The sequence below is a fragment of the Mobula hypostoma genome, chromosome 21 (genome assembly GCF_963921235.1).
Source record: "Mobula hypostoma chromosome 21, sMobHyp1.1, whole genome shotgun sequence".
NCBI classification, from domain to species: domain Eukaryota; kingdom Metazoa; phylum Chordata; class Chondrichthyes; order Myliobatiformes; family Myliobatidae; genus Mobula; species Mobula hypostoma.
In genome coordinates, this window is record NC_086117.1 from 24,116,717 (window position 1) to 24,131,884 (window position 15,168).

General features: G+C 40.5%; 1 protein-coding gene across 2 annotated transcripts in view; it reads right to left on the reverse strand.

Annotated features, from left to right (window-relative positions):
- Positions 1 to 15,168, reverse strand: part of nup214 (nucleoporin 214) — a 125,079-nt gene that overhangs the window by 21,629 nt on the left and 88,282 nt on the right. For both annotated transcript variants that reach the window (XM_063073643.1, XM_063073644.1), the window contains exons 30-31: positions 4,952 to 5,019; positions 3,081 to 3,216 (exon numbers count right to left, since the gene is read on the reverse strand). In XM_063073643.1, the coding sequence (XP_062929713.1) occupies positions 3,081 to 3,216; positions 4,952 to 5,019 (204 nt within the window). The remainder of the gene's footprint in view (positions 1 to 3,080; positions 3,217 to 4,951; positions 5,020 to 15,168) is intronic.

Genomic DNA, 15,168 nt, shown 5'->3' on the forward strand with positions numbered 1-15,168 from the left:
GTAGGAGGCAGCAAATGGGAATAAAAGGATCCTTTCTGGTTAGCTGGCAGTGACTAGTGATGTTCCACAGGGGTTGGTGTTTGGACTGCTTATTCTTATACTGTATGTCAATGATTTAGATGATGGAATAGATGGCTTTCTTGCCAAGTTTGCAGATGATACAAAGATTGGTGGAGGGGCAGGTAGTGTTGAGGAAACAGGTAGGCTGCAGAAGAACTTAGACAGATTAGGAGAATAGGCAAGAAAGTGACAAATGAAATACAATGTTGGAAAATGCATGGTTATGCACTTTGGTAGAAGAAATAAATGTGCAGACTATTCTCTAAATGAGAAAATCCAAAAATCTGAGATGCAGAGACTTGGGAGTCCTTGTGCAGAACACTCTAAAGGTTAACTTGCAGGTAGAGTCAGTGGTGAGGATGGCAAATGCAATGTTCGCATTCATTTCAAGAGGTCCAGAATACAACAGCAAGGATGTGATGCTGAGGTTTTATAAGGCACTAGTGACGTCACACCTTGAGTACTGTAAACAGTTTTGGGTTTCTCAACTGAGAAAAGATGTGCTAGCATTGGAAAGGGTTCAGAGGAGATTCACAAGGATGATTCTGAAAATGAAAGTGCTAAAGTAAGAGGAAAGTTTGATAGCTCTGGGTCTGTACTCACTAGAATTTAGAAGGAGAAGGGGAGATTGCATTGAAACCTTTGGATGTTGAAAGGCCTAGACAGAGTAGATGTGGAAAGGGTGTTTCCCCATGGTGGGGGAGTCTAGGATAAGAGGGCACAGCCTCAGGATAGAGGGGTGTTCATTTAAAAACCAGAAATGGGGAGAAATTTCTTTCACCAGAAGGAGGTGAACTTGTGGAATTTGTTTGCCACATGCAGCTGTGAAGGCCAGGTCCTTGGGTGTATTTAAGGCAGAGCTTGACAGGTTCTTGATTGGACACAGCATCAAAGGTTACAGGAAGAAGTGGGGCTGGGGTGGGGCGGGGGGGGAAGATCAGCCATGATTGAATACAGAGCAGGCTCAATAGGCCAAATGGCCGAATTCTGCTCCTTGTCTTATGGTCCAAAAGAGAACAATAAGCTCAAGGAAAACTGAAGAATTCCACAAAGGAGGACTAAACCATCGATAAGGAAAGGTAAATACAACTGCCAGTGAGAAACACAATGATAGATTCTACACACATGTAAAACAGAAAAGTTTAGCAGAATACTTATGTAGGACACTTTCAAACTGAGGAAAAATTATATTTGTGAGAAAGAAAATGGAAGATAAATTAAACAAATATAATGTTTCTGTCTTGACTAAAGATACAAAAAGATCCTCCTGGAAATAATGACGAACGACAAGCCTAGCATAAATGAGGAGCTCAAAGAAATAAGCGTTACAGTAAAACTCCATTAATTTGGCATGTTTGGAACCTCACTGTGTCGGACAGGCTGATTTTCTGGAATACTACAAGTTATTCTTATTAATAAATCAATACAATTTCAATTCACTTTTATTTTTTAAAAGTTTCATGATAGAACAAAAAAAAAATTACCAAGGAAACCTGGTAAAGGGAATACAGGAACTGGGACCTGGTATGTAAGATGGAATGCAGGAACCAGGATCCACAGAGTGAGGCAGACACAGGACCTCTGGGATTTTTGAATAGATGGACAGCAGATCATCAGAATTCCACTGAATTTTAAAAAACTAGTAGTGGAGAAATTAATGGGAACAAAAGCTGATAAATCACAAGCACCTGATAACCAGCATCCTAGGATTTTGAAAGAGGAGACAATGGAAATATGTCATCTCCCAATATTCCACTGGAGTTTAATTCGGGGAAGTGTGAACTCACGTATTTCAGTAAGAAGAATCAAGAAGCGGATTATTATCTAAATGGAGGGAGATTAGAAATGAGAAAAGTTCAGAGGGATTTAGGTTTTCTAGTCCATGCATTACAAAAAGTTCATAGACAGGTGTAACAAGAGGGCAAGGGGTTGGAGTTCAAGCTTTTGTAACAGTTGTACAATGCTGGTGAGGCCATAACTGAAATGCCCTCAAAGGTGAAAAGGAATGATCATCTCCAACAAGAGATTCTCACTACTGCCCCTTGTTATACTAATCTCTGTACTTCCATTTTTAAAAAGCACTTGTCAGGCAGCAACTCAACTGCACCAACACTGGTAGGAGTTATGAAAAGGGAGATTCTGCAAAATATAAAAGAAATGGAAAGGGAAGCTCTTGGGAAAGGATAATATGATAAGGTCCTGACTAACCCACAACGTGGTATTTATGCAGTATCTCTGGTTAAAGTGGGTAAGTGGATGATCAAAACATACATCTTTTCCCTTCTGTTGTCAAAAAAAGCCTTCAATTTCTGCAGTAATTTTCACAAAGTCCCAAAGTGCAGTCACAGTTGTGTTCAATGAAACACAGCAAGCAATATGTGTATTGCCAAGTCTCAATAAATGTATTGAGATAACAGCTTAATAATCCATTATGACAATGTTGGTTGAGGACAAATATTTATTAAATAACAGAGAAAGCTTCCCTGCTGTTTAAATATTGTGATATGACCTTCTAAATAAATGGAAGGCACCATATGGGGGCTTAGTTTAATCCTTGATCTAAAAAAATGGCATGCACAAAATGATAAGTAATACTTGAGAGCTGCCACTTAAAATGTCACCTTAGAATTTGTCCTTTAAGTAGCTGAGGTGGGAATTTAAGCCCACAACATTCAGAATGCTTCTTCTGTGGGGACTGATCTAAAACCCCCAATGCAGAACATCTTATCCAACCATCTTTCAAAACCATCTTTAATATTTCATGTAATATTAATATAATTATGTAAAACATTATTTTACAATACTTCTAAAATATACAAGTTATACAAATATGAAATATTTAAATGACATTAACATAAAATAAAACATCCATTCACTCTAGTCTCACTACTTATCCATATTCAGATGTGAAATGGAATCCATTTTTGCTGACTTAATTAAGCAGCAAAATGCAAATAATATAGACTATTATGTTCTTAAGCATATTAACCAGAAAGTTCACAAACAAAAATTAAACTTACTTGAAGAGTCAGCAGTTCCAAAACCTATCTGTCTGAATGGATTTTTAGTGGCTGCGTCTTGGCTTGGCTTTCCCCCCAGTCCACTGAAGAACCCAGTCGGAGCAGTTGAAGAGCCAAAGACTGTTCCCTTGGCACCCTGTAGAATCAGGGAATAGTGACAATTCAGCTATGCACCAACTTAATCTTTTAACAAACTAAGCTAGCAGCAAAACTTATTGAATGAAACACAAGAGACTGCAGATGCTGGAATCTTGAGCAACAAATAAAACACTGGAGGAACTCAGCAGGTCAGGGAGCTTCTGTGGAGGAAAATGGGCAGCTGCCATTTTGGGTCAAGACCCTTCATCTGGACAAAGAAAATTTATATAGCACCTAAAAAGTACCGATTGTCCAAAAGGTGCTAAAGCGGAGTATTGTCAGATAAAAGTTCACACTAAGCCACAAAGCTACACAAGAACAAATGAACAATAGGTTAAGGAGAACATCCTGGATGAAAAAAAGGTAAGTGGGTGAGAGAAGTGGGAAGGGTAGCTCAGAGAAAAGAGCAATGACAGTGAAAATGCAGCTGCCGAACCTGAACATAGAAATCAAAGATGTGCACATACTTGTAATCAGGAAACTTAAGATTTTGGGAGGCTAAAGGAAATCTGGGAAGGGGAAAGCAAAGACCAAAAGGGTCATGCAATTAAGGGTGAGAATTTTGAAACATAGTTATTGCTAGACTACAACCCAATGTGGGGACTGGAGACACAAGAGACTGTGACAATAATCAGTTGACAAATAATCAGCTGAGTTTCTCCAATGCAGGTCAGTGGTCATAAAAAGTCACGTTAGGGTACAGTTTTAAACGAGTTGTTGCACATTAGACATGAGATGCTGGAGGAACTCAGCAGGCCAGGCAGCATCTATAGAAAAAGAGTAAAGTCGAATTTTGGGCTGTGACCCTTAGGCAGGACTGGAGAGAAAAAGCTGAGGGTCTCAGCCCGAAACGTCGACTGTACTCTTCCATATATGCTGCCTGGCCTGCTGAGCTCCTCCAGCATTTTGTGTGTGTTGCTTGGATTTCCAGCATCTGCAGATTTTCTCTCGTTTGTTATACATCAGATACTGCAGACACTAAATCAGCATCTTCTTTTTGCATACACCAGCACCAGCACAGCAAATAAGAGAGAAACAGAACATCGTTAAGTAGGGTCCTTGTGAAATAAACACAATTCAAATCTAATTGACATAAAAAGCCACATAATTATTATGCTTCAGTTAACAATAGATATACTTGGGAGTAGAAGTCAGAAATTTAGCCTTCAGCCATGATCAGTATTATCATTTCAGTTGTTCACTATAATTCTAGTCAGCACTGCAACTTTACAAGTTCATATGTACACATCCTGAAGTACAATTCTCAGAATGAACGCAGTTTACTCTAGAAGAGCCTTGAAGAAGGGTCTCAGCCTTAAACGTCTACTGTTTATTCATTTCCATAGATGCTGCCTGACCTGCTGAGTTCCTCCAGCATTTTGCATGTGTTGCTTTGGATTTCCAGCATCTGCAGACTTTCTCATGTTCACAGTTTACTCTATTTCTACATCTAAACCATTAGAGCATTACAAGATGAGACAACAGAATCAATATCTGGGGAATAATAACAGTCACATCTTAACAACGAGTACAGGAATGAGACCAAGTCTCTGATGTTAACCCCAGTTCTCTATCCAAAAGCTGATGTCTGGCTTGCTGAATATTCCCAGCATCCATTATTTTCTGCTCAGCAACCTTGTGATTACATGAGCCTATGAAAGAGTAGATCACTTTCTGGCTCGGCTTACAATGGAATTCAGTGTGGTTGTGTTTCAAAGTTTACAGAACGTTACCTGACCAAATACGCTGCTGGTATTTGCAGACTGACCAAACACACTGCCTGCCGAAGAACCAGTGAAGCCTGAAAATGACAAGAGTACAGTATCTCAGACATGTAATTCAATTCACAAAGACAATATAGCTAGGAGTTTCATTGCAATTGGATAAGACACTGTCTAAAACTTGCTTAGAAACAAAAAAAATTGGAGCTTAAAACAAGAAAGATTATTTACTGTGCCATTCCTTTTAAAAGGTTGTACATCTTTCCCTTATGAAGTATTCCCTTTGGAAGCATACAGACAATTACACTTCTGACATTGGGTTCCACATCATACAGAAGTTTCTCCCCATCATCTTCTCGCTCCTTTGGCAATTATTTAAAATTGCTCTCCTCTGTCTACATACACCTATCTCATACTGATGAAAAGTTTCACCTATTCTCTCTGGGAAAATATGTTCTATACTTCCATTATTTTAAAGATAGCTTTATTTGTCACGTGTACATCAAATCATACAGTAAAATGCATCATCTGCATCAACGACCAACACAGTTCGAGGATGCGCGGGGGCAGTAATCAAGTCTCGCCATACTTCCAGTACCAGCATCCATAGCATGGCCGCAACTTACTAACCCTAACCCATATGTCTTTGGAATGTGGTTAGCCTGATGCTATTACAGCTCTGGGTGTTCCAGAGTTCAATTCCAGTGCCGCCTGTATGAAGTCTTTTTGCCCTCCCTGTGGAACGTGTGGGTTTTCTTCAGGTGCTCTGGTTTCCTCCCACACTCCAAAGATGTACCAGGTAGGTTAGGGATAATCGAGGTTGTCAGGGGTCACTAGGGCAGAGTGACTGGCAGGACCAGAGGGCCTACTCGGCGCTGTATCACTAAATAAACAAACAAACCGGAGCACGTGGAGGAAACCCACACAGTCATAGGGAGAATATACAAGCTCCTTACAGACATCAGTGGGAATCAAACCCCAATCACTGGTACTGTAAAGCATTATGCTTACCATTGCACTACCATGCTGCCCTGTTAAATCATCCCATAACTTCGCTCGAAGTGCAATCTCAGTTTCTCCAGCATTTCAACATAAATGAAACCTTTCCGATTCCTGGTGCCATCCTCACAGCCAAGGCATGCAGGAGGAAAGAATGTACCAACTGGACACAAAATACAAGGTCTTATTTAGCAATTGTAAAGATGGTCATAGGAACTCAGCAGGTCAGGCAGCATCTATGGAGAGAATAAACAGTCAATGTTTCAGGCTGAGACATCCTGATGAAGGGTCTCAGCCTAAAACGTCGACTATTTATGCTGTCTGACCCGATGAGTTCCACCAGTTTTTATTGTAATGTACTGAGTGTGAGAAATCCTTTTTAATAACGCAGGACATTCGAATATTCTGCAGGGTGGAATAAAGTCTAGTATCAATTATGGTATCCAAGATCACAAAATGCTCTAAATAGTTAAAACTTAAAGAAAGAGATAGGATAGAAGTATTAGGCACAATTAGCCTTTCTGTGATCAGTTCAATACTTCTAGTCAGGAATACAAAGTAAACATACAAAATAGCAGACTGTAAGAATAACCTAATGGATGTTTGAAATGGAAAGGAACTGAGAAATTGAGGGGTACAAATTTTGGTCAGACAAGTTCTGCAAAAAACTTGAGAACACTGCCTGAAATGGTCCTCATCTTCTGAATGAGACTTGCCCTCCATGCCTTATTGCAATAGTTTTTTGGTCAACACATTCTGAGGAATGCGTATGTATCAGCAAAGGACATGAAGATATCCGAGACTGGTCGCTGCTGCTAAATGTGGCTACTGTAATCGTGTCACAAAGTCCAGTCATATCACCATTGTGTTAGTTCATTACACTTGGACAAATTAACTAGCACTGCCCATTGCTCTCCCCCAGGATACACATGGTTACTGAGGACCATTTAGAAGCTGCACAGAGAACAGCAAGAGCACAGAAGGTACTGAAAGGGGAGAACAACACATAGCAACAGTGGCTGGGCAGCATTACTGACTATCCTGCCAGACTGGATCTGTGGCAAGTGGTAGGTGGATCTTCTTCACAATCTATTAGCACAGAATGATGGTTTTTCCGTCACATCAATTAAGGCAGATGTAGAAAAAGCAGTTCAAAATTGGGCATTCAGCTGCAGAATTGTATTCCGCAAGAGTAAGATTCATGACTCAGCATACTTCTCAGGTTTTGATTCAGTGAGCAGTGTAGAGTGGCGCATCAAGAACATTATCAATCAATGTAAATTTAGAACACTATAAATACTTCCACTGTATGCTGAAGAGTGACAGAAAGATCTTCTAAATCAGCTTTATTTGTCACAAGTACCTCGAATAAAATGAGTTTTTAGTCAGTGAGGACTGTGCTGGGCAGCCTGCATTATGTCTCCCCACCACCCCACCCCCCACTTCCAGTGACAACATAGCATGCCCACAACTCACAAACCCTAACCGTTATGTTTTTGGAATGTGGGAAGAAAACAGAGCACCCAGAGGAAACCCATGCAGTCACGGGGAGAACGTACAAAGTCTTTAAAAGCAATGGTGGGAACTGAACTCTGATCAGTAATTGTGGGTACTGTAAATGATGTGCTAACCGCTACACTACTGTGCTGCCCTACTCTCGATATTGTTAAACTATCCGAAACTAACACTTCAGATCAAAGTTCTGCAGTTCAATGACATCCAGCTGAAATTAGCAGTTTAATTGTTTTTTTTTACTTATTCCTTCAAGGGACATACACGTGACAGGCCTGCTCATCTCAATTGGACACAGGCTTTACTCAGCAGTTTTACAGGGCAGTTACATTGAGATGGGTCTGGTGTCATGAAAAAGCTAGAGCCAGTAAAGATACAAGTTACATTCCCTCAAGGATATTAGTAAACCAGATAGATTTAATGACAGTTTAGTACTATTATAGTTCATGTTACCGATGATATAAGCTGCTTTAAAAAAAGTCCCAGATTTAAATGTAGTGCACTTAAATTCCCCAACTGACGTCATAGGATTAAGACCGATGTCTCTAGATGGATGTATTGTATATCTGAACTGCTTCAATCCATGCAGTGTCCATTCACTAAAGCAAAGAAGTACTGATTCCCAAATTGGTGTCATAGAATGTATTGCTGGACAGATAGTTCACTGCTCTCATCTCCCATCTTTGGAACATCTCAGCATTAGCAGTTAACAAGTTTCAAAGTCTAGATTAAAATCAAAGCTAATAGTCCATTTTAACAATCTATTACTTTATGGCAATTTGTAGAAATGGCCTTCAAATCAAACTTACATCAAGCCTCAAATATCTATTTACATTTTAGGAACCTGTACACAGCATTCAGCTGGGGTAAAGATAATAAATATGATCAGTGACAGAACTTGGCCTAGTTCAGACATGCCCCTGGAGAGAGTTGTCACTTCACTTGCACTTGTTTGCTATATAAATATCGCAATAAACTGCTCTGGAAGTTGTACTTGTTGGTATAGCTCTACAAATAAAAAAGTCATCACCTTAACTTGCTGGAAATCCAACCTGTCAGGCATGATATAGCATAGAAAAATGGGCAGCTTCACCTCTAGGAGTAGCCATCTCTCTACTGAGTGGAGATGTATACAAGTGGAGCTGAGTGGAGCTTTTACAAGTATATTAAGAACAAAAGGATTGTAAGGGATAAAATTGGTCCTCTTGAAGATCAGAGTGGTCGGCTATGTGCGGAACCAAAGGAAATGGGGGAGATCTTAAATAGGTTTTTTGCGTCTGTATTTACTAAGGAAGCTGGCATGAAATCTATGGAATTGAGGGAATCAAGTAATGAGAGCATGGAAACTGTACAGATTGAAAAGGAGGAGGTGCTTGCTGTCTTGAGGAAAATTAAAGTGGATAAATCCCTGGGACCTGACAGAGTGTTCCCTCGGACCTTGGAGGAGACTAGGGGGCCCTGGCAGAAATATTTAAAATGTCGCTGTCTACGGGTGAAGTGCCGGAGGACTGGAGAGTGGCTCATGTTGTTCCGTTGTTTAAAAAAGGATCAAAAAGTAATCCGGGAAATTATAGACCGGTGAGTTTAACGTCAGTAGTAGGTAAGTTATTGGAGGGAGTACTAAGAGACAGAATCTACAAGCATTTGGGTAGACAGGGGCTTATTAGGGAGAGTCAACATGGCTTTGTGCGTGGTAGGTCATGTTTGACCAATCTGTTGGGAGTTTTTCGAGGAGGTTACCAGGAAAGTGGATGAAGGGAAGGCAGTGGATATTGTCTACATGGACTTCAGTAAGGCCTTTGACAAGGTCCCGCATGGGAGGTTAGTTAGGAAAATTCAGTCGCTATGTATACATGGAGAGGTGGTAAATTGGATTAGACATTGGCTCGATGGAAGAAGCCAGAGAGTGGTGGTAGAGAATTGCTTCTCTGAGTGGAGGCCTGTGACTAGTGGTGTGCCACAGGGATCAGTGCTGGGTCCATTGTTATTTGTCATCTATATCAATGATCTGGATGATAATGTGGGAAATTGGATCAGCAAGTTTGCTGATGATACAAAGATTGGAGGTGTAGTAGACAGTGAGGAAAGTTTTCAGAGCCTGCAGAGGGACTTGGACCATCTGGAAAAATGGGCTGAAAAATGGCAGATGGAGTTTAATACTGACAAGTGTGAGGTATTGCACGTTGGAAGGACAAACCAACGTAGAACATACAGGGTTAATGGTAAGGCACTGAGGAGTGCAGTGGAACAGAGGGATCTGGGAATACAGATACAAAATTCCCTAAAAGTGGCGTCACAGGTAGATAGGGTCGTAAAGAGAGTTTTTGGTACATTGGCCTTTATTAATCGAAGTATTGAGTATAAGAGCTGGAATGTTATGATGAGGTTGTATAAGGCATTGGTGAGGCTGAATCTGGAGTATTGTGTTCAGTTTTGGTCACCAAATTACAGGAAGGATATAAATAAGGTTGAAAGAGTGCAGAGAAGGTTTACAAGGATGTTGCCGGGACTTGAGAAACTCAGTTACAGAGAAAGGTTGAATAGGTTAGGACTTTATTCCCTGGAGCGTAGAAGAATGAGGGGAGATTTGATAGAGGTATATAAAATTATGATGGGTATAGATAGAGTGAATGCAAGCAGGCTTTTTCCACTGAGGCAAGGGGAGAAAAAAACCAGAGGACATGGGTTAAGGGTGAGGAGGGAAAAGTTTAAAGGGAACATTAGGGGGGGCTTCTTCACACAGAGAGTGGTGAGAGTATGGAATGAGCTGCCAGACGAGGTGGTAAATGCGGGTTCTTTTTTAACATTTAAGAATAAATTGGACAGATACATGGATGGGAGGTGTATGGAGGGATATGGTCCGTGTGCAGGTCAGTGGGACTAGGCAGAAAATGGTTCGGCACAGCCAAGAAGGGCCAAAGGGCCTGTTTCTGTGCTGTAGTTTCTATGGTTCTATGGTATATAATTCTCTACAGATAATACTTATCTGCTGAACACTTAGAGTGTTCCCTTTATTTTATTTCCAGTATTTGTAGTTCTTTGCCATTCATGACATTGCCTATCCCCATAACAAAAAAAAATTAGAGATTGTGAAATAATCTAAAGCACTTAGAAGACCTTAGAATGAATCAGAGTATATGAATTAACTGAAACAAAATAGCACAGAAAGAAATAAAGAATAAAATACCAGACGGAGATAAGCCCTAATAACTAGAGTTTAGCAACACAATGATCTCTTAGATTACACTAAAATAGACTATTTTCCTTCTCATTGTTTTATTACTTTCAAAAATTGTTTATAATTTATGTTTAATTTATATTTTTCCTGTGACTGATGCTTATATGATGTTAGGTGCCTGTGAGGACGTTGCACTTTCTGTGCATACTACAATAAACTCAGTACGAGAAAAGACAAATGATAGAAAGGTAGAAATTTAAAATGTGCTGTTTTCAGTGCCTAATAATTTATAACTAAAAGGGAATGAGGCTCCATTAGTTTATTCTTTTTCTGAAGGAGAATTGCTAATATACAGACATTAATGATTATCACCTCACTCAAAGGGTATTACTTTATATCATCTCTCCCTTCATCCTGGACTCCACCAACAAACATCAGACCATTCCCTTTCATACAGTAACAGACCTCATTTTCCCTAATCTACAGTTTTTCAATCTTGTCATGCCACAGCCCATTTCTACTTTCTGCCCAAAACACACAGGCAGAACTTTCCAGGAAGACCCTTGTTTCAACCTGCACTTGCCCTACAAAACTTTCCTTCCTACCCCAACCTTTGTTTTTCTCTGTGATCCAGTGCCTACTCATTTGTATTGCCATTTCTTTTGACAGTTTCCTGATCCCAACCGGTTCATCTTCCAATGGACATACAATCTCTTCCAGTGCCATCCCATATCAGGAGGATCTAAAAGCTCTCAGCTTCTTCCTTGAACAAGGGTCCAACTAATTCCCTCCAACAACATTTTAATTTGCCTGAAATTGTCCTCACATTGAACAACATCTTTCAACAAACAACCTGCTGGAGGAACCCGGTGGGTCAAGCAGCATCTGTGGGAGGACAGGAAACATTTAACGTTTCTGGTTGGAAACCCTCCTGCAGGTCAGCATTACTCATTACTATTACTCTCGCTCCTATTAAATTATATTCTGAAAGACACTTTTGTAACTGAACTCACTGAAAATTTTCATTAAAAGAATTAAGACAATGTGAGAAATGAAATGAAACCACTTATCATAAATTATATGAATTTGATGCAGTTTTCTACGAAAGTGTTTTTATGTACCTGAAAATGTAACAATTTCTCTCACCATTGCTGAGTACTTCCCCCATTTTGTTTAATTCCCGAAGCACAATCACTTAGTAATCATTTACCACATTAAGTTACCTAATTAAATACCACCATAATCAAATATTTAATGCCCATGAACATGCCCCCAGCCAATATGCAGTGACCAGCAAATGAATGCCAAAAACAAGCTTGAGGGATATGTAACCATCTTCAGTCAAAAGTGGCAAGAATATGATAGACCTCAGCCTCTTTCTCATCCCTTTGTCATTACAGAATTTGTCTTCAGTCAATTCATTTTATTTCACTTCCCTTTATGGAAAAAAAAGTATCATTTGCAAAGTAGGAAGTTATCCAGGTATGTGCATACCCAATCAAACTAATTGATGAGAAATGCCCTGATTCTGGAACTAACACAAAGGAGGTTGTCCCATCCTGATGAAGGGTCTCGGCCCAAAAGGTCATCTGTTTATTTCTCCATAGATACTGCTTGACCTGCTGAATTCCTCCAGCATTTGGTGCATGTCACTCTGGATTTTCAGCATCTGCAGAATCTGTGTTTACAAAGAAAGATGATTGTGCTTGTTTTAGGAAATCTTGGCTGCTGCAGATGCTCCTCAGGTCCATGTCCTTAACTCAACAAATTTTAAGCTGCTTCATCAATAACTGGTCCTCCAAAGCAAGGTCAGCATTACAGAATCAAGATATTTACAATAAAGGAAGCTATTTAGCACACCTTGGTACATACCAATTGAAAGGTGCCACCTAACCTAATACCATCTTTCAAACCTTCGACTATTGCTTCACAGGTTATGACCCCTGAAGTACAATACATACCCCAAAACACTTTTTTTTAATCTAATGAGATCTTCTGCCCCTACAATCCTCTCCAAATTCTAAACTCCTGCTGCCTTTTGGGGAAAAATATTCACCTTCCCAATAACCCTTCCACAAATAGTTTAAATCTATGCCACCAAGTTTTCAATCTCTAACCTTAGTGAAATAGGTCTATCCCATATCCCACTGACCTCTTATAATTTAGAACAGAAAATGCTAGAAATACTCAGGAGTTTTGGCTGCATTGGTGGAAAGAGAAACAAAGTTAACTTTTCAGGTCAGAGACTCTTCAGCTGTTCTGATGAAGAGACTTAAGGCTGATTTATACTTGTGTGTACGAGCTACGCCGCAAGCCTGATTTATACTTTTGCATAGCCCTACGCCGCAGCGAGCATGCGTAGTTGTGTCTGCGTCACTCTGCAATTCACCGCCAAAACGCCAGTTGGCAGTGGGGTTTCTATGCCCGTGTTGAGTTTCTTCATGAGAGACATAGACGAGGAAATGCATTTCAAATATTTTCGGATGTTGGCAGATAGATTTGACAATTTGGTTCAACCATTTGTTTTGCATCAGTGTACAGACTTGGCGGAGAAAAGCAACCAGAAACGCATAGGAGGAAATGCGATGCTACCAAGTGGACCAATCACAGTTGTTGCGGACTGCATTGCCGCGACGCGCGAGTTACATTTTTGGGGAGGTGTATGTCACCCTACAGCGTAGGGTATGCCGTACCTACTGCATACATTTGACACAGAAGTATAAATTGGGCTTTAGATCTGAAACATTGAAACTATTTTCGATTGTGATACCTGCTGTTTCTTTGAGCTTCATTAATTAATCACCAGTTTTAGTCGTGGTTTGTCCTGTGTTTTCTTGTGATATCATTCTGAGGAACGCTGTATCATTTTTTAACGCATGTATTTCTAAATGACAATAAACGAAAACTGAACTGAACTGAACCTGTGTACCCTCTCCAGTGCAATCTAACAGCAATGTGACCCGAACTCCGGCAGTATTCCAATAATGGTCTAACAAATGCTTAGCTCACCTCTTTCTTATATTCGATGCCTCAGCTAATAAAGGGATACATACTTTATGCCCTCTTAAATCACTAAACTGACCTGTTCTGCTCCTTTGCGGATGCAACCTTCAAAGTTCCAAAGTCCACACCATTCCGTTTACTGAGCAGTTCCCTCACCTTGCTGCAAATCACCACATGCATGACCTGACCATCTGTATTTTCCTGTAGTCCTAAACTTGCCTCCTCACTGTCAAACACATGGCCAGTTTTTATATCACATGCAAACTTTGTTCCATGATCCCTATATTTAAGCCTACAACATTCATGTTTATTAAGGGAAAGGGGTCATATAGTTTCAGGACTCCATTGTTTGTCTATACCATTCAAGCAAGTTCTGTGAAATCCCACCAGTAACAATATTCCAAATACAAGCACAAATATCAATTGCCCCTTTGCTTCCTACTACAAAGCCAATTTCAGATCCAATTTGCCAGGGCCCTGTGGGCTTTTGTGCTTTTCTTGGCCAGCCTTCCATTCAGGCATGTTAAAAAGCTTGCAAGCATACAGTGCTCTCAGTGATCCTGTTATTGTTTGTTCAAACAATGCCATCAAGTCAGCTGGTGGACTGGTGTGAGAATAACAAACTAAGTCTGAATGTGGAGAAGACCAAGGAAATGATTGCGGACTTTAGGAAGGTGCAGATGAACCATCCCCCTCTGCACATACATGGCTCCTCCGTAGACAGAGTTAAGTGCACCAAGTTCATGGGAGTTCACATCACAGATGACCTCACATAGTCCCTCAATATCACCTCCCTGAATAAAAAGGCACAGTAGTGCCTCCACTTCCTGAGGGGATTGAAGTAAGTAAGGCTCCCCCTCCCCCCCCCATCTCAACTGAATTTTACAGGAGCACCTCTGAGAGCATCCTAACAAACTGCATCTCCATCTGGTATGGGAGCAGAGCATTGGACCGGAAGTGCCTACAAAAGACTGTGAGAACGGCTGAGGGGATCACAGGGGTCTCCCTACCATCCATCAGGGACACTTAACAGGAGCGCTGTGTACGCAGGGGCCCTTAGTATTATCAAGGATCTCATCCATCCATCTTGCATCCTCTTTGACTTTCTAGCAGCAGGTAGGAGACTCCAAAACACAAAGACAAGAAAGACATCCCTCAGGCTATTAGGGTTCTGAACTCACTGCCATAATTGTCTTATGTAGACTATTTTCTAAATGAGGGTATTATTAAAAAAAATCAGAGGTAACAAAGGGACTTGGGTGCCCTCTTGCAGGATTCCATAAAGATTAACTTGCAAGTTGAGTCAGTGGTAAGGAAGGTAAATGCAATGTTAGTACTTGTTTCAAGACGACTAGAATATAAGAGCAAGGAAGTAATGCTGAGATTTCAAAAGGCATTGATTAGATCACACTTGGAGTATTGTGAACAGCTTGAGCCCCTTATCTAAGAAAGGATGTGCTGGGCTTGGAGAGGGTCTGAAGGAGGTTCAGGGAATGATTCCAGGAATGAAAGGGTTAACGTATTGAGGCGCATTTGA